The following is a 19,007-nucleotide window of genomic DNA, read 5'->3' as shown; positions in this document are numbered from 1 at the left end:
AGTTTCACCAAGGAGGAGGAAAAAAAGCCACGCTGCTGAACCACAGCCAGCCACTCTGGCCAGCAAAGACAAAAGGAGATTTACCTGTGGGAAGGGCAGCAATCATCTGCTCACAACATGAAACAAGCTGAAACCATGTCTTTGAAAAACGTTCCTGCAGTTTAAGTTGAAATCCCTTTTCTCGGACCTTGCCAGCAACTCTCTCGGTGGGTATTGCAGTTCAATGACCTCTCCTGTCAGGGCAAGCTTGTACGAGCCAGGGGAGGAAACTCATGTAGGAGCGCTGCACCATATGCCAAGTTTAGTGCCCTTGAATCGAGATACTACCAGTGCATAGAGAAAGATAATGGGAGCAGGCAAGACCAGCAGCTGCACCAAGTGAAAGGAGAACTTGAAAGCTAGATGCGGTCTACTGGCATAAACAAAAAATTCCTGTAGACAGTGAAAAGGGCAGCCAGCTTCCAAGATGAAGTAGGTTCATGGCAGGCCAGAACCCACACCCATCTAACTTCTACGCTCCTTCCTTGAACTCTGAGGCTCAAAGTGAGGGTCAGAACATGCATGCTGTTGAAATCAGCCTTTTGCAAAACCTTCTAGGACTGGAAATGTGTCTGTTCCTGATGCATACATGCCCTGCCTCCACCACTGACCCTCCAGCACGCACATACATAAAGTTTTTTCGGGAGCAAAGCATTAGTGACGTCAACCCGTTCCTGTTTGCAAAAATATGTGGTTTTTGCTGTAGGACTACCGTGTCAACACAATTTAAGCTGCCTCCAACCAAGCATGGAATTATATATATATAACAGGTTGAGACTGCATTAGAAAGCTACTCTCAGTGCCTTCAGATGAAGTGGATTACTCTGTTGCTGCAATTAAGTTGAAACCAATAATATACATCATAAATGTTCAGATTACATGTATTATTGGTTATGTTATTGTACCGACATTCCACGTATGCTTTACTTCATCCCATGGTGGTTCTAAACAAAAACGTCTTTCAGCTTCCAGGAGGAAAGAAATGCAGAGTAAAAGCAACGCTGAAAGGTAAATTGGGGTTGTAGTGTTTTTTTCAGTAGTGAAATATGTACTTGCCAGCACATTGTCTGGTGCTGAATGGTGAGTGATGCTCTGTCTACTAAGAACACTGGCGGTTCAGATGTTCATACGGATGTCCTGCGAGATTATACATGTGTACTGAGCCCTTGGTACCCTGGAATGCACTAGTCATGCTCTCAAGTAAGGACACCCAACATACACCCGCCAGCAAGCAGTGACATGTCCGAAGGGTGGGATCTGCTAACTCAGCACCTAGCTTGAGCACCAAATGAAACAGTCCTCCCAAAGTAAATACCTAGTTACCTGAATTGATGGAGAAAAGTTGGTGCCTTTGGAGGCTTCCACAGGGACATCTTGTTTAGGGAGATCCTACATTTAGATGCGCCAGCCTTGCAGACCAAATCCTACCTTGCTGGGCCCTGGGCTGCTGCCACGAAGGGAGGCATCGGGGGGCTGAGGCTGCTCCCGCGGCTAAGCCGCCTCTTCACTTTTGGGTATTTGGGGACACGTTTGTATCTCTTTCTGGCCACTGTGCCCATGTCACTGTTGGCCTGTGCCACCAGCTCTCCCCTCTGTGGGGTAGACTCATCTTTCCATCTTTGGTCACCCCAAGGACCAGGGCGGCAGTGGGGCACATTGGGGCCCAGCCACCTCTTGGGCAGAGACCTTTGGTACAGCTGTCAGCAAAGAGCAGCCAGCGAATGGCTCCTGACCCGCCACGTTTCTTGCTCCTCCTGGACATGGCCTGTTTCTCCTCTTTCCCACCCGGTGCTCCCGCTGGGCTATCTCCCCTGGCATCCGCCTGACCCCACGGGGAGGGGGCCAGCACCAGGATCCTTGGGCTTTCCAACCCTTGCATGTCAATGCTGGCTTTTAGCCCACAGCTTCAAGTGTTTCTGTCCCAAACGTGATGATAAAAATCTCATTAACTTCAAAGAAAGTCACACTGCTCCTAATGGAGAACTCTGTTTCCCTAAGGATTAAATGTTTGTGGGCTGCCTTGTAAAGTTAGCCCTCGAGTTGCAGTCCTGGTGACCTGGATATTAGGGCATAGGTGCATTCTTGTTACTCATCTAGCCCAGGTTTGTCAGTGTTTGTCAGTGAAGGGTCTGTCCACTTGTCATCTGATTGTGCAAATCCACCTTCCATGTGAGTTGGGATTTCAGTTCCACTGTTTTTTCAGGGTCTGACTATGTGCAGAGGGAGTTGCAGTAATTTTTTTTTCCATGGGAACTTCCTTTCTCTAAACACCTCCCCTTGGCAGTGGACCTGCTGACACCTCACAGCGAGACACTGATAAAAAGGGCAGCCCGTCTTCCTTCTCCACGCTCAGAAGTGAGTGGCAGAGGCTACTCAGGAGCTCAGAAGCTGCCGGTATCGCAGGTGCCTCAGGTCGAAACGCTGACAAGAACCATGAGCGATAACGCTGGTGAGTTTTTAACGCTCGATACGATAGCCTATGTTAGATGTGCAGTTTGGCAGGTCTCCTGTGGGGAGGACGGCAGGTCCAGCGGAGGTGGAGGGGTTCTCACCCCTCGGACCGCTGTGGGTGGCACCTCGGGGAAGGGGGTTTCGGTGCTGCCGTTGCTCACGAGGGATAGGTTTGCTCTGGCTGTGCAAATTCTGGTTTTGGCGGATCGGTAAACCAACTGAAAAATGCAACACACTTTTCATCACTTTTCATTAACGTGTAGACGTCTGGCTCTATCGGTGATAACAGGACAGAAACGCAGCTTTTCTAAACTTGTTCTGTATCAAAGTGAAAGGAATTTATCTCTTTCAGGCTACTTAATCATGTAGAATATTGCTCTTTAGTGATCGCTGATACCGTCTGACAGATGTTTCAAAATAACTGAAAAAGGGATTTATTTGGACTTGAGCTCTGTCCTGTGGACATCCTGCCTGCCCTATTGTCAGAAGATCCAGCACCTACCTAGAAAGGTGCCTGAGTCACTCCTGTAGCAGCTGCTAAACCACCACCGCTGGCTGTGCTCCTGGGGCCAGCCCAACCCCAGGATGCCCAAAACCCCTGGGGTTTGGGGTGTAGCTGAGCAGCGGTGCGAGCGGGCTGGGTGGTGCCTGCAGTGGAGCCAGGAGCAGGTCTCCACAGCCGTCACGAGGGGAAGGGTGTCCTGACACCGCTCCCAGCCCCTCCATTTCACACCTCCGTAGTCTGGGTGTGGATGAGCTGATTTTCCAGGAAGTCTTGGACAGCAGCATCTTTCTTTGGGATGTGAGAGAGTGTTTGCTGGAGGTTGGGCAAGGATGAGGATTAAATGCAGGTGTCCAAATTTTGCTCTCTCTTGCAAAACCACGGTTCTCATCCCTCTTCCTTCCTGTCCTTCTGAGCAGCCCTTATTCCTACTGAAGCCAGGCATGCTATAAACGCTCTGCTCCGTATTAATATTTTTTTAAACCCCATCACCTCGTCCTCATGGAAAAAAGGCCCCAGATGCTTACCAGTGCAAAGCCCTCATGTCCCCACTTTTGTTCTGGGTGATCGCTGTGCTCTCAAAGCTCTGAACATCTTCCCAGGAAGGTAGCATGCGATGGGGCCAGCGGGTTAGTGTAGGAACGAGCTCTAGAAGGGATAAACCATGGAACCAGGAGATAAAAATAAAAGTACTGTCTTGAAATTTCTTCTTAAAAAAGGAAAAACTTACCTGGCAGGATTTGGGTTTGCTTCTGGCCTGCCCCAGGAGCGAGCGCGGCCAGGGCTGCCTCTTGCAGCTCGAGCCTCCGTCCCATGAGCGGGCACATTCTCAGCGTGCCCAGCTCTGCTATAAATCATTCATTCCTGTGTTGGCAAACCGCGGCGCCTGCAGGCAGCCGGGCACAGGGCGTGCGGGTGCCCGGCCCCGTGCCCCTGGCAGGAGGCAGAGCGGGAAGCCGAAAGTGGCACATGGGGGCTGCCCGGGGAGGGTGGGCTGCGGCCAAACCTCCTCAGACACGGCGACGGGCGCGTCGCCGGCTCGCTCCGCAGCATTTCTTGGCACGGGACACCACGCCAGCCGGATCACAGGGTATCGTGGGTGTGTTTGCACAGGAGTAAGTGCAGCGCGATTGATGGGCAGTGCTCACAAGGACAGGTCTTTGGCACCATGCTCTGCACTGTGAGGGCATATTCCAAGGCAGCTGTTCTCTGCGGTTTTTCTCTGTGCATCCTCAGCATAGGTGATGTCCAGAAACAGGGGATGGAAATGCAGTCCCTAAGTTAGGAAATGCTGGAAGGACGGATTCCCCAGGGCCCTTTCCCACAGCCATCCTATGCATTCAGCTCCCACATCCCTCCAAAGCCCTCTCCCGTCACCAGGGCTGTTTTCTGGTAGCTTCTCAGCCCAGCACCAGGGTTTCCATCAGGAACAAGGTCAAGCAGCTTTGGTGGCTGGAGATTTGTTAATGCTGAGGAAGACTCACTTCCCCTTTGTCATTTTTGAGAGGGTTAAGCAATTTCAGCTGAACATTTTTGACGTACGCACACATGCACCCCCCATCGCGCAAAACGTCAGCCCGAGGTTGGCATTTGGCAGGCAGTAAGGAAATAAAAAACACTCAGAAATGAAATCAGTTAATGAACAGTGATGGTCAATTGTAATTCTATTTGCTGTACCACTAATAACTGTTACGTAATTAAGATAAATATGGTTTATATAGTTACTAAGAAGAAATACACAGATGTAGTAGTCTGGTGGAGATCCATGGGCAGGCAGTTCAGTTTACTCAAGGCTGCAGTCGCTGCCCAGCACAGGTCACAGCGGGAAGTGTGCCACTGATCTCAGCCTGCCCTGGACCCGGCCCTGCCTGCGGCACCTCTCATGCCACAGCAGCTACCAGCAGATTTCAGCCTCTTCGATGTGAGGGATGGCTCATGTCAATACTCAAGTTAGCGTGGTTGCCCCATGCCGTGCAAATCTGTCAAAACGTTTTGTGAACTAATCCCTTCAACCATTATGCCTTTGCTAACGCCTTGCTAATTTTGAAGTTACCGTAAGTGTTTTTAAATTTCTTGGCTCTCCCATATCTTCATCTAAATCACTCATGAGCCAAGTGCTTTTAAGGTATTGTTAATCCCTCATTAACAATCCCTAATTGTTAATCTTTTAACACAGAATTTGTCCTTTAAGGATATTTAATGGGCAGGTACAAGACATGTTAGACACTTGCAAAGAAATATAGCTGGGCCATGTTCTGGCATGCTCCGGCTTTCCCTGTCACACCTGGGCAGCTTGCCAAAGGCTGACGCAGTGATCCCCAAATCCCCGTCTTTATTGAAAGCTGAGGGCTTTCTCTTTGCTCAAGCTTTGCTCAAAGGCTTCCCTCTTTACTCAAGCGTAGCACCGGGTTGTGCCTCTCGGAGCCCTGCTCCTATTCCGCAGCCCTGAGCCCTTTTCCCAGCCCCGCTCCCGTCGGGAGTTGCAGGAGGGGAGTGCAGCCTGGGAGACAGTGATTTTAAATGCTGTGTCCTACAAAATCAGCTGCTGTGTTGAGAATGAATGGGAGCGAGGCACCTGGCAGGGACTCTTGCTGGAGTCCAAAGCTGTGCTGAAGTCAAACGGCAAAAGCACCAGTTGGCTGAAGGGGGGCAGAGTGCTGCCCCCCACATTTAGCATCCCCCTAGATGGGCAGCATCTCTGCAGCACAGCTGGCTCCTGGCCCCAGACCTTCCTTTAGTACTTGGGCTGTAGGAGAAACCAAGTCCTTGGGGAAAAAAATAAAAAAACTTGCAAAGATTCACATATGCACACTCCCATAAGAGGTTGATTAATGGCACTTGTGGTATTATTTGGGAGTAATTTTTGAGGGGAAAATGCAAAGAATCAGCTTCAGAGTCCTGAAGAGTCCCATTTCCCAGGCTCGTGACATCCCAGAGACACTGGGGATCTCAGCAACTGAGGGGAGCCAAATTTCAGCACATTCAGTTCACTTCCAGCTTGACTGTGTATGCCGCATTTTGTAAGGAGCAATTGAAGCTACTGTCAATTATTATTTGATAACATGAAGAATGTGTTCAATGCTAATATAAGGCTAGTCTTTGACCAGACAGAAATATCCTGAGATAAAATCACAACAATGAGGTTTAATTTTTAAGCTGCCCTGTGCTAGCTGGGGACTGCCTGGGAGCATCACCTCTGAATGTGCCTCGGCAAGCAGAGCTTTCTTCACCTGTCCGTATTACTACTACTACTGTTGTTTAATACCTGGAATAACAAAGAAACATTTGTAATACTCAAGGAGCTGATGAACCATGCGCTCAGCAAGGCACAGGCATGCAGCAAACAGGAGCTGCTGTCACAGCCTTGGCTTGGACAAAGTGCCACCAGCAAAGCAGCTGAGCAGATGGGGGCAAAGAGGAGAGGGCTCAGAGACGTGGCAGGACCATGGGCACTGCCCATGGGGATGCTGTGGTGGTCAGGACCTTTGGTGGGCTCCCATGCGAGATGCTCAGGGGAGCGGAGCTGCCCCACAGCAGCTGTGGGGATGGGATGCAGATGTGCTGTCCCCTTTCCACTTTCGAGGGGGAAGTAAGACTTTCGCAGAAGCAAGACTTTCAGTATTGCAACAGAACTTGCAGTCATGCCATCTTCCTGGCCCGTGGTGGGCTACGGAGCTGGCTCATGGCTGCTGGCCCCCCAGCCAGCTGGCAGCGTGCATGGGCAGGCAGCGGGCCAGCAGACGTGGATTTCCAAACCAGTGAGATCCCATTTGCGGCCTTTTGGCTGCTGAGGAAGCAGCCCCAAGGGCACACGGTGGGCAGCTGCCCATGCGTAGAGGTGCTGGCATGCCGGCTGGATGCCTGGTGGCTGGCAGGGGCAGAAATCCTCACGCTACATCTCCTACTGCTGCCACCTCCCTAAGCTGCTCATTCCCCAGGGCCACCTCAGAGGTCAGACATCCCTCAGACTCGCTGGGTGGCAAGGCAGGGAGGCAGAGGCACGCCGCCGCAACCTGGGGCCAAGTAGTCGGAGGGCGAGGCAGGTGGATTGCGTGCTTCCGGTGGATTGCTGCAGCACGCTCACCACCACCAGCCTCCGTAACCCATCCCAGCAATATGACTGTCTATATACATATAGTAAGAATTTATAGTATAGTATAGTATATTAATAATATATTTTTATATGATATGATGTAACAAGTGATAGGACGAGAGGAAATGGCCTCAAGTTGCGCCAGGGGAGGTTTAGACTGGATATTAGGAAATTTTTCTTCACTGAAAGGGTTATCAAGCATTGGAACAGGCTGCCCAGGGAAGTGGTTGAGCCGCCATCCCTGGAGGTATTTAAAGGACGTTTGGATGAGGTGCTTAGGGACGTTGTGTAGTGGTGGTTTTGGCAGTGTTAGGTTTACAGTTGGACTCAATGATCTTAAAGGTCTTTTCCAACCTATACAATTCTGTGATTCTGTGATTCTATGATATGATATGATATTATACTATTTATATATATACAAACTATATAAACTATAAAATTATATAAACTATAAATATAAAAAATTTATATAAACTATAAAAATTATTTTTATCTAGATATAAAAATATATATTTGTATATTTTTAAAATATATACACATATATATAAACTGTCATACCATCCATATATACATATATAAATAAACTGTCATACCATCCATTAACTTTGGCGATCCTTGGTGTGATTCCTTGTGCTTAGACCACTGGACACTTAGATGTTTTGATGACCCACAGGGCTCCATTAAGAAGAAGAAAACTGTCTTTACTGAGCAATTTAACATCAACCCCCTTTTCTTTTTTCTTTCTCCCCCTTTGCTAACGGCTTTCCAGGGACCGATATCAAGCTCACTGGGATTGACTTTCTCAAGAGCCAGAACTCCCGCCTGCACCACACCGATGCGTACAACATCAAGAACCTGGTGGTGCGGCGTGGGCAGGCCTTTCAGCTCCAGCTCAGCTTCAGCAGGGAGCTGAAGGCTGCCGACAAGCTGTCACTGCGTTTTGGCATTGGTGAGCGGGTCCCTCCTCCGCGGCCGTCGGGCAAAGCGGTAGAGCCCCGGCAGCCTCTGGCTGCCTGTTCCTGCTGCCCGGCACTGCGTGGTCATTGTAGACCCATGCAACCCTCCCGCATTTCGTGTTGGGTTTTTTTGCAGGCGAAAATCCAAAGAAAACCAGGGGGACCCTGATATCGCTGAACCCAAAGCGAGAGCCAGACCTCAGCGGGTGGCAAATCTCCGTGGTCAAGAACAGCGGCAAAGAGGTAGAACCCGCGGGCTGTGCTCCCACACAGGGCAATGGTGGAGGGCAGCAACACCGAGCCCGTTGGGAGCGATAGAGCAAATCCTCATCCGTCCTGCTTTCCCTTAGCCCTGTAATTTTAGGTGGGCAGCAGCCTTGCCCTCTTTAATTCATTGCTCCCCCGCTGCGCACGCAGGATGCACCCCATCCTTCTTCCCGCGCACGCATCCCATGGCCGCTACCTTCGGTGCTTGTGCTGAACTTGCGCCATGGCTCTGGCCGTGGTGGAGGGTCCATCATGCCATCTCTCCTTGTCGCCTCCCCAGTGCCTGCTGTCTGTCACCAGCTCGCCCAGGGCTCCAGTGGGAAAATACACCCTGAACGTGAAGACTGGGACTAACATTTACAAGTCCGAAAACAATGCTGTCTACCTTTTGTTCAATCCTTGGTGCGAAGGTGAGTGGTCCCACATCCAGGGTTGATAATTACTGCTCCCAGGGAAGTCTCTGAGGGAGCTTTTCCTCACGTTTTTCCTCCTCTCTTTCCCACATACATTGCTTTTTCTCCCTAAAACACCACAAGCAGGGTCCTCACGGAGCCAGGGGGAAGCCGGGCAATAGCAATGAGCCAGCTCCTCCCTGGGGATGCCCCAGTGCCAGGTTAAGGGGCATCTCTGTCACCTCTGCTTGCACCTCTGTGTCACCCCTCGCTGTTTCCCCAGGCCGCTGCAAAGGTTAACTGAGATGACTGAGTTGGCTTAAAATCCAGATAAAAAAGAAATAACCAGACAAAAAAAATGTCTGTTGTTGGTTGGCATCAGTTGCCCCAGTTCTCTCTGCTGTCTACCTAGTCCACTAAAGTGTTCAGAAAGAAGCATTTCACTAAAATAAAATAGTGGTCATATAGCAACAGACCTACAGGAGTAAAATAAAGCTTAGTCTTACAGGAAATTCTTCCACAATGGGAAAAAAAATGTGAGTGCTGCATGGTCATCATTTGGTGTGAATGTTACAGACCACCAGCTCCCCCAGTTTAGCTTTCCAAGGAATACTTCGTATAGCGTGCGTGCAAACCACCTAACATCTGAGGGGTTTTTTGTTCCAGCTGATGTCGTCTTCCTGGCCGATGAGGCGCAGAGAAATGAGTATGTGCTCAACGATACAGGCTACATCTATGTTGGGTCTGCATACCGCATATACAATAGACCCTGGAATTTCGGGCAGGTAAAACACAGCTGTCTTGTCGGCGTTATTACCCTTATTCACTCTTTCTCCCTTAGGCATTCGTTTCAATGAATCGGACCTAAAAAACAGTTTAAGCCCGTGAGTAGCTCAAACCGCTTGAATAGTCCTGCCAGCTTCACTGGAGGGCTCATCTGCTTAGAGTAATTTGTGTATTTAAGTGTTTTCCCCGGCCACAGCTTTAGAATGGGGTTTAATGGCATGGTTATAATCAGATCACGAGACCCCTGGCAAAGGACGTGGAAATTGGGGATGGAGCATTTCTGGTTGAAAAGATTCCCATAAAGAGTCCTCCCTCCTCTCATGCAACACAGCAGCCGTCGGTAACCAGCTCGTGGGCCACGGAGAGGGCTGACGGGGGAAAAAACCCATCTGGTTATTTACCTACTGCATCACGATCAGGAAAACACAGGGGAAAAGCACTGGCAGAGGTTGTCATCGTTCAAGTGGTGCCTTCACCGACAGCAAGGTGAACTGTTGGGTGCAGGACACAAGCAGCCCACCCTCTCAGGAAGGGTGTTCCTCCCCGCTGCCTCTGAGATAACTCTAGTGGAGTGGCACGACCAACGTGCTCGGGCTAGAGATAAGAGGTAGACACCAGAGCAGGTTTGTTTGCACCCCGTAGAAAGCACACAGGCACCCAAGCAGAGCATCCTGCACCCTATCCAGACAGACTTCCCCACCACAATATGTTGGAATCTGGGGGGATCTTTTCTTCTTTTTGGTTTTCTTTTTTGCTTGTTTTATAAGTCTGCAATTTCAAGCTGCAAGATGTAGATAGCCCAGCAAAAGTGCTCATGCTGATGCCCTTTCCACAAAGGGGCCAAAGGGCTGTCCACAGGGCTGTTCCTATCCCAGTATTTATTTTGCCATTAAGCAATGAGAATTTATATTGATATTCTGCCAAGCTTTGTTGGATCAGATATTTGACACCTGTGACTTGGACCTCAGGGAGCTTGACAAGCAATTGCTAATCAGTAATCTTTTGCTTTAATAATCTGCATTTATGTACCTCTTTTTTTTCCCAGGGTTCGTTTTGTACCTATGTCAATAAACTGAGTATCTGTAGCACTCCTAAATTTTCATTACTCTTGTGAGTAATTTGCAGGGCTGCAGGGAGATGATGACTTAGGACTACTCACAGGAGTAAAGATTGCTGGGTCAGGTTCCAACTGTGTTTGCAAGACATGTGAGATGATAGGATTTTGTCTTCCAAGGTGGGTTTTCATTTAAGCCCTTCTTTGGAGAAAACAGCTTTGGGAAGCCCCGTAGGCTCAAGAATTCAATATCATAAGGAAGTTTAGAAGGTAGGATTAGTCAGACAGTTTCCTCCAAGTACTTAGACTGTAGTGATTGAGCAAATTCTGGTTTAGAGTGGCATATAAAAATGTCTCCACTTTCTCTCCAAAACAGTTTGAGGAATTCATCTTGGATGCCTGCATGTATCTGCTGGACAAAAGTGAACTCAAGCTGAGCAATAGAAGGGATCCCGTGTTTGTGTCCAGAGCCATGTCTGCTTTGGTATGCCTCTCTTGGAGAAGTGCTTTGCCCCTCCAGCTTTCCCTCCTCCTTCTTACTTGCTCTTCTTTCCCCGGGATCTTGAACACCATTTCAGGATGCATCTGAAATGGATTCTTTTGGGAAACGGCAAGGCAAGAGCCAGAGGCATTTTGGGTGGAGGCAAGAGGCGAGCGAAATACAGCATCTCCCCATCCCCAAAGCCTGCAGCTGCCCCGGTGGTTGTCCTCCCTCAGCAGCTGCGTTGGCAGGGCCAACACAAGGGTTGTGTTTTGGAGGGCAACTTCTCTCTGTGGTGGGACCCTTCTTGGAGCCCTAGGGTTTAAGATACAAGATGCAGAGTGCATTTTGGCTGCCCCGAGCAGCAGTACCACCTCCCTCTAGATATCCAGGTGGAGGGTTTCCAACCAGGGGAGCCCCCATCCAGCACCAGCGGCCTTGCTGGGTGCCCCAGGGCTGTGGAGCACCTGGGGAGCCACAGGGTGGGCAGAGACCCCAGGGTTTAAGCCTCATTCAGCTTCATCCCCATATTTTTTTCCTTTGCATGTGTGTATGGCCACAGGTTAATGCCAACGATGACAGCGGTGTCCTGCTGGGGAACTGGTCGGGGAATTACAACAACGGGACCTCCCCTACGGATTGGATTGGGAGCGTCTCAATTTTGCAGAAGTATTACGAAACAAAGAAGCCGGTCTCTTATGGTCAATGTTGGGTCTTCTCAGGAGTCCTCACCACAGGTAAACAGTGAACTGTCTCCCTTCTCTGATATCCTAATTACGGTGCTAGTAAGCCAAATTACCGTGCCTCTGAGCACTGGAGGTGGCAGGGTCTGTCATGTAAGGAGAGGCTGAGGGAGCCGGGACTGCTCAGCCTGGAGAAGAGAAGGCTCAGGGGGTCTTATCCGTGCGTGTAAATACCTGACAGGAGGGAGTGGGGCAAACAGAGCGAGGCTCTCCTCAGTGGTGCCCAGTGACAGGACCAGAGGTGATGGGCTCAACCTAAACACGGGAGGTTCTGTCTGAACATGGGAAAAATGCTTTTTTCACCGTGAGGGTGATGGAGCACTGGCACAGGTTGCCCAGAGAGGTTGTGGAGTCTCCATCCTTGGAGATAATCACAAGCTGTCTGGACACAGTCTGGGGCACCTGCTCTAGAGGAGCCTGGCTGGGCAGAGGGGTCGGACAAGATGATTCCCCAGAGGTGCCCACCAACCTGAGTGATTTTGTGACCCTGTGTTTTGTCTGTCTGTGTCACAGTCATGCGCTGCTTGGGGATCCCATCCCGCTGCGTGAGTAACTTCAACTCGGCACACGATACAGAGGACAACCTGAGAGTTGACGTTTACCTGAACGAATTAGGAGAAAAGCTGAACAGCATGTGCATCGACTCCGTCTGGTACTTCCAAGGGGGGGGCTAAAGCTTTCTGCCCCACAGCGTTGTGTTTCCCAGCCCCAACAGCCTTTCCTTTGAGAATTTCCCTACTGCTTCGGGTTTGCTGCCCGGGAGAGAGAGAAAGCCTGGGGTTTCACAGGGTTACATGCAAATCCCCATTAAACCTGCCCTTACTTAAGGATTAAGAGAGGAGATCGTGACTGTTCTGGCTGTAACAGCTCAGTCCTTTTCTTTCCAACCCAAATGCATGCAGGAACTTCCATGTGTGGAACGACGTCTGGATGAAGCGGCCGGACCTGCCGGCAGGGTTTGACGGCTGGCAGGCAATCGATTCAACCCCTCAGGAGAAAAGTCAAGGTAGGATTTGCCTAGAAAGGCTCTTCTGCAACTCCCATGGGAAGCAGGGACATTTTCTATAAAAACTGTGGTCCCCCATCAGCAAAGCACATTCTCCCCGTGCACATCTTCGCACACTTGGGCAGTGACATCCTAAAGCCGGAGGTCTCACTCCTGCTGTCTCAGCCCAGAACGGGAGGAACAGCGTTTCTCGGCAGACAGAAAACCAACCTTGTAGGATGCTGTGGGGACATGAATGTCATTTCAGAGGTTAGAGCACACAGCTGGAAATCAGAGCTAATTTCTCTTTCCACCATCCTCTGATTCCTTTGGTGAAGTTGAGGACTCAAAGAAGTCTGTAGTAAGAGGTGCCACAGCTTTCCCCAGTAAAGATGCTTTCTGGAGAGCTTTCCTGAGGAAGTCATGAGCCTGTTCGTTGGTAAATGAGAGGAGTGACTGCCAAAATTGGTGACTACTCTCCCTGCACAGATGCAGGGAATTTGGAGGCAGGAAAGAAAACATTAATCCTCAAGGCTGTGCAGAGAGTGGGGTATTGCCAGGACATCAAACACAGGTGGCTGGACTCGGTTGACTCCATCACCAAGCCATGACTTTCAAACCTTAAAATTATTTAAGTGAGGGGAAACACATAAAAGCTCTTTACCAGACCTTGATCATCTATAAAAAAGCCTAAACAGCTATGGGATAAATGGGGCCTTTGGGAGTTCATCACTGAGCTGGAGGAGTATTTACTACTAAGAGTCAACTACCATGGCCACAGATTCCTGCTTGGGTGGGTCTGAGGGTGGAACAAAAAATTGGAGGCTCTGCTCATATTTGGAAAAGCAAATGGTGTTGAATGCACTTTCTAGGCATTTTCCAGTGTGGTCCATGCCCGCTGAAGGCTATCCGAGAAGGGGATGTGTATCTGCCCTTTGACAGCAAGTTTGTGTATGCGGAAGTGAATGCTGACGAAGTCTACTGGGTTGTCAAGAAGGTGAATGGCAAGAACAAGTTCACCAAGCTTAGCACGAAGACCCAAGGCATCGGCGTGAACATAAGCACAAAAGCCGTGGGGCAGGACAAGCGGGAAGACATCACCATGGAGTACAAGTTCCCTGAAGGTGACTGCTCCCATCCTCTAAAGTAGTGCCAAAGAGGAGACCCCCTGGCCGTGTAGGTCACCCCACAACATGTGTTTTCTCCAGGAGAAAACCACAGGGGTAGCCGCAGTGGCAAACCCCGTGTAAGGCCTGGAGACCTGGGGAAGGCAATGCTGCTCCTGGGCATCTACATGCCCGCAGTGACACCTATAGGCTGCTCTTTAGGGACGGGTGCGAGCAAGCTTGCAGGCAGTGAAAGAAACGAGCTGAGTGACCAACCTAGTGGTCAGACTCACCGTTGCTTCATTTCTTCATTCTTCTTCTTTTTGTCTTTCTATTCCCCAGACCGTATTGGAAACAAAACAAAAAAACCCACCACATTCCCTCCGCACAGTTCTCAGATCCAGCCATGTTGTGCTAGACTGTTAAACCCTTCCCAGTGAGGAGCGGGAAAATCTTAGGCTGAAAAATTTAAGAGCATCCATTCTCTAAAAGTGTCTCCTTCAGGAAATTCTTCCAGTCCAAAATGCTATAGTTAGAATCATAGAATCATTTAGGTTAGAAAAGACTTTGAAGATCATCGAGTCCATCCATTAAGCTAACACCGCCAAGTCCACCGCTAAACCGTGTCCCTAAGCACCACAAGCACAGGTCTTGGAAAGACCTCCAGGGGTGGTGCCTCAACCACTTCCCTGGGCAGCCACTTCCAATGCTTGGCAAGCCTTTTGGTGAAGAAATGTTTCCTAACAAGCAATCTAAAGCTCCTCTGGCGCAACTTGAAGCCGTTTCCTCTTGTCCTATCGCCCGTTTCTTGGGAGAAGAGAGCGACACCCACCTCGCTACAAGCTCCTTTCAGGGAGTTGTAGGGAGCGGGGAGGTCTCCCCTGAGCCTCCTTTCCTCCAGGCTAAACAACTCCAGTTCCCTCATCTGCTCCTCGTAAGACTTGTTCTCAGTTAGATCCAGTGGTAGTGTAAACCAAGAGGGTCTCCTGAGCAAAGGCTGGAGGTGCCCTGACATCCTCTCTGCTCAGCAGCAGAAGCATAAATAAAGGGAAGCTGGCTCTGGGTGAGGAGACTGAGATACAGCTATTACCCATCTTTTTCTTCATCCAGGCTCCGAAGAGGAAAGGAAGTCCATGCAGAAAGCTACCTCCTTCATACACCCTTCAGGAATGGTACCTCGTGCACGCTTCGCTTTGAGTCTGCCCACGAATAATGTGGAGTCCAAGCCTGAGGTCCCGCGTGAGGTGGTCTTCAAGTCTGGGCTCCAGCTTGAGATAACCAATAAAGAAGCCTTGTGTCCTGGCAATCCCCTTGAACTGGCCATCACAGTGAAGACCTCTACTCCTGGGAGCTGGACCATCAATCTTGCCGGCTCCTGCCAGCTGCAGCTCTATACTGGAAAAGTTGAGGCCAACCTTGGATACGTCAAGGAGACCGTCAAGCTTGAAGGCAAATCTGGTAGGCACGGAAAGCTTGCTGTGTTCTGTGGGCTATGTACTGTGGCAGTCTGGGGTTTCACTCGAGCTGGTTCATAATAGCTCCGCTATAGGTCAGTGCATGGCTCTGTACGGCACGAAGAGCAGAAATTGCCTGCCTGCTACCTACTTACTGCATTTGGGAGTCTCAGTTACAGACTGAGGTCTCACTGTAGCGGGCACCAAAACGTGAAGGCCCTGTGCCTGCTGCAGCTTCGACGAGATGGTTAGAAATATATCAGTGTGGGCAGACAGACGTTTTCAAAATGTGAGGTGTTGCTGGAGCATCTCCCTCCCGTCCTCACCGTGTAAGCATCAAAGGTGCCACCGCAGGCTTCGGGTGCGTCCATATGAGTCATATCCCTCACAGGATTTAGATGGCTGGAAATTTCAGCCTTTTTTTGTTCTTGTGCTTGCCACTTTAATGTTGATCAGCTGGTGGTGATGCTGGTGAGGGTTATTTTCTGAATTCTTCATCCAAGCAAATTTCAACCTCATGGCTGCCTGCCTGGCTGATCCCAAGAGCTGTTTGCTGTTCATTGTGTATCTTTGAGTGACCTGGGTTGCATTTCTGATCCCCAGCAATGTGACTGAAATTTGCTAAACAAGAGACTAACGAGTGATGAATAATTAACAGCACTTGCTCATTCCAAGTGTGAGTCACTCTCGCAAAAAAAAATCTTTACTGCTGATGAATGCTGGGTGTTTTCATGTGTATACTGTGGCTGTCAAAATGCAGCAGGGTAGGACACAAAGGTAGCTACATACATTTAGAGATAAGGACGGGCTTTTATTTTTTTATTATTCCCAGAAGCCAGGAAGCCTTGCAGCTAAAGCAATGTTCGGGCTCCAGCGCTGCTGACTCCGGGGCTTTTCCGAGCCACTGGAAGTTTGTCCAGGCAATTAAAGATAAAATCTAAAGTGAAAGGAGAGCTGCTAATTTTATAGCAAGCAGTGCCTCAGAGAAACCCCAGGGGACATGGGCTTAAATGTACCCAACCTCACGCTCCTCTGCCTCCTCCTGAGTGCCGGGGCTGCTGGGGACGAGGGCTGCTGAGACGCTGGATGTGAGCCCGAGCCAGCGCTCGGCTTGGCGGGGAGATGGTGTGGGCTCAGCTGCCCTTCCCGTGGGTTGCCTGTGCCGGCTACCACTTGCCCAGCTGGGTCTTCCCCCTGAGGGGCCTCTGGGTCAGGCCAAAAGCAGGATGGTCTCAGCAAATAGCCTCATCCCGTGCCCCGGGGCACTGGCCACCAGAGTCGACTTTGCCACCCAATTCCTGGGCGCGTGATGAAGCACCGAGTTGTGTTTTCTCTCCTGCAGAGACGCAGGTCCCTCTGAAAATCGCAGCTGACACATACATGAAGACGCTGGCCTCAGTGGAAGACGAAGTGTTCATCCACATCACCGCCATTGCCGAGGTCCAGGGGACGGATGACAAACTCACCAAGGAGATGACGATGAGCTTCGAGTACCCCCCCATCACCCTCCAGGTGAGGCAGCCGCCAGCCTGGCTCCTTGGGGACGAGGGTTAAAGCCCTGCTCACTGTAACACCAAGGTGGGGTTAGCATTCCCAGGGGAATCTCCCAGACAGCTGCCTCCTCGGATGCTCAGTCCTCGGCATTTTATTTGGCTATTCAACCTTTATTTGAAGGTTGAAAGTAGCTATGAAATGGAGATTTTTATTGCCCCATCTAAAATGGGCAGGCAGGGGCTGCTGGAGGGAAGGGGATGGAAGAGGACAGTTTGTGCAGGGCCCATCTCCGACCCCACAGCTCTCCCTCCTGAAGGAAAAATGTGTTGAGAAACCAGAAAGAAGAGCTGAGAAAACAGCCGGTGGGGCAGAGCACATGGTGCCATGGGAGGGTATATGAGGGGGTTGTCCCCCACCATGCTGGTGGTGAGGACCAAACCTGGAGCAGCTCCGGCATCTTTATTACCCCTCTGATCCCCGGCATTTGGGTTTATTTCTCTCTTTCCTCCTCTGCCAGATGCCAGAAACGGCCAAACTGAACAAGGAGTTCACCTGTGCCTTCATCTTCAAAAACAAGCTGAATGTGCCCTTGGACAACTGCAAGCTGATGGTGGAGGGCTTGGGCATATTTCAGATGTCAACATTTGATGAGGGGTAAGGAGATGAGCCCAGTATGAAATGAGCGTGGCCCGACTCTGCTTTGTTTCTTTTTTTTTTTTAATTTCCCTTAAAGAAGTGGTATGGGGATTTGAAGTAACAGGGCCCTTTGCAAGCTATGTTCGAAACCGCACCATGTTTGGGCGCAGTCCACGCAGCAGAAAGACGCGTGCAGCGGTTGGTGTGCTCAGGGTATTCGGGCACGACAGGGGCTCTCCCCGCACTCCTGCTGTGATGCCGGGTGCTGCCCAGCCAGTGTGAACACAGCTGCTTCCTTCAGAGCTGAATTTAGTGTTTCAGCAGTACGGGGAAGTCTGGGAAAGGTCCCCAGGATGGCCGGGACCACCAGCCAGCACCACCATGCCAAGCCCCGCTTGCTGCACGTTGATCACAGGAAGAAGGAAACACCCACCCTAGACACACGCAGCAGCTATTTCTTTAAGCAAAACAATTTGAAAGCGGCAAATAAGAACCATAACTCATGCTGGGACTATTTGTTTTTTCTTTCTCCTTAGGGATGTAAAGCCTGGTAGGATCATTAAGTCTGAAATAGTATGCACTCCGACGAGACTAGGAGAGAAGAAAATGATAGCCAAGCTGACCTCCACCCAGATCAAAGGGATCTCTGCGGAGAAGACCATCACCATCACCGAGTAGGATCAGTGCCTCAGCGGGGTGTAAACGGTGGCCTCGCTGAACGGGTAGCACCACTGCGTGTCTTGGGCGCTTCTTGCCTCCTTCATTGCTGGATAGTAATCTCAAAGTAAAGAGCAAAAATCCCATTAAATTAATTATGGGAATTAAACTGACTTAAAGGGCACAGTTGTGTTGATTGCAGTTAATTGTGATTCAATAAAGGCTGTTAAAATCGACTGCGTGATTGGGTTGTATAGTATCGCCAGGCTGGGATGGCTCTGAGCCCGTGGGGGGATGCTCCCACCTCAGGCCAGGGACCGGAGCTCGTGAAGGTGCTGGCTTGGGCCGGCGGCGGGTGTGAGCCCAGGGGGAGTTTTGCAGCTGCTTGGCTGCCCGGGCTGTGGTCCTACATAAGAGGCTGCCCAGGGACCTCACTGCACCACAAACTTCTGCCCAGCTCAAGAAACATTTTAAACAAATCCCTCCTGGGCGATTCCCTCTGCCTCCCAGCTAGCCAGCTGGGGAATGTACTGGCATACACCTTTTTTTGTCTTTAGACAACACAAAGAGCAAACCTGGCACAGTCTCCCCAACCCATTTTTCATACATCTCTCTTTCCTCCCACCCAATTTCTTTTGGGGGTTTTGGGGCATTTTTGAAAGAAATACCATCTCCAGCACCATTAGCAGTGCTTCCCTGGAAATGTATAGCCTCTATCCTTCCCTTTCCAGCCTGAACGCTGCTGGATTACACATTGGACCTTGATGGTGACGTGCGTCTGGAGCTCTTCCAGCCATAGTCACGTCAAAGGAGACAACAGCTGCGCACAGCTGGAGCCCGCCCAGCCCTGCCGCTGAGCTGCACACCCCAGCACCTCCCGAGCCCACCGGTGGCAAGGGACAGCCCCGCTC

At 50.3% G+C, this 19,007-nt stretch overlaps 1 protein-coding gene across 2 annotated transcripts in view; it reads left to right on the top strand.

The window, feature by feature from the left end:
- TGM4 (transglutaminase 4) overlaps positions 1-18,309 on the top strand; it is a 28,483-nt gene extending 10,174 nt beyond the window's left edge. Inside the window, exons 3-17 of one of the 2 annotated variants that reach the window (XM_075493346.1) lie at positions 3-206; positions 2,243-2,488; positions 7,855-8,034; positions 8,178-8,284; positions 8,589-8,718; positions 9,367-9,485; positions 10,917-11,024; positions 11,584-11,758; positions 12,278-12,416; positions 12,667-12,770; positions 13,622-13,873; positions 14,966-15,313; positions 16,652-16,821; positions 17,321-17,457; positions 17,976-18,309. In XM_075493346.1, coding sequence (XP_075349461.1) covers positions 2,473-2,488; positions 7,855-8,034; positions 8,178-8,284; positions 8,589-8,718; positions 9,367-9,485; positions 10,917-11,024; positions 11,584-11,758; positions 12,278-12,416; positions 12,667-12,770; positions 13,622-13,873; positions 14,966-15,313; positions 16,652-16,821; positions 17,321-17,457; positions 17,976-18,117 — 2,127 coding nt within the window. In that variant the 5' untranslated portion in view covers positions 3-206; positions 2,243-2,472 and the 3' untranslated portion in view covers positions 18,118-18,309. The remainder of the gene's footprint in view (positions 1-2; positions 207-2,242; positions 2,489-7,854; positions 8,035-8,177; positions 8,285-8,588; positions 8,719-9,366; positions 9,486-10,916; positions 11,025-11,583; positions 11,759-12,277; positions 12,417-12,666; positions 12,771-13,621; positions 13,874-14,965; positions 15,314-16,651; positions 16,822-17,320; positions 17,458-17,975) is intronic. The other variant, XM_075493347.1, reaches the window with a different exon arrangement.
- Positions 18,310-19,007: the final 698 nt, after the last annotated feature.

Source organism: Mycteria americana, chromosome 2, assembly GCF_035582795.1.
Source record: "Mycteria americana isolate JAX WOST 10 ecotype Jacksonville Zoo and Gardens chromosome 2, USCA_MyAme_1.0, whole genome shotgun sequence".
NCBI lineage: Eukaryota > Metazoa > Chordata > Aves > Ciconiiformes > Ciconiidae > Mycteria > Mycteria americana.
The sequence above is the reverse complement of the archived record's forward strand: the minus strand, read 5'-3'. Positions and strand labels throughout refer to the sequence as shown.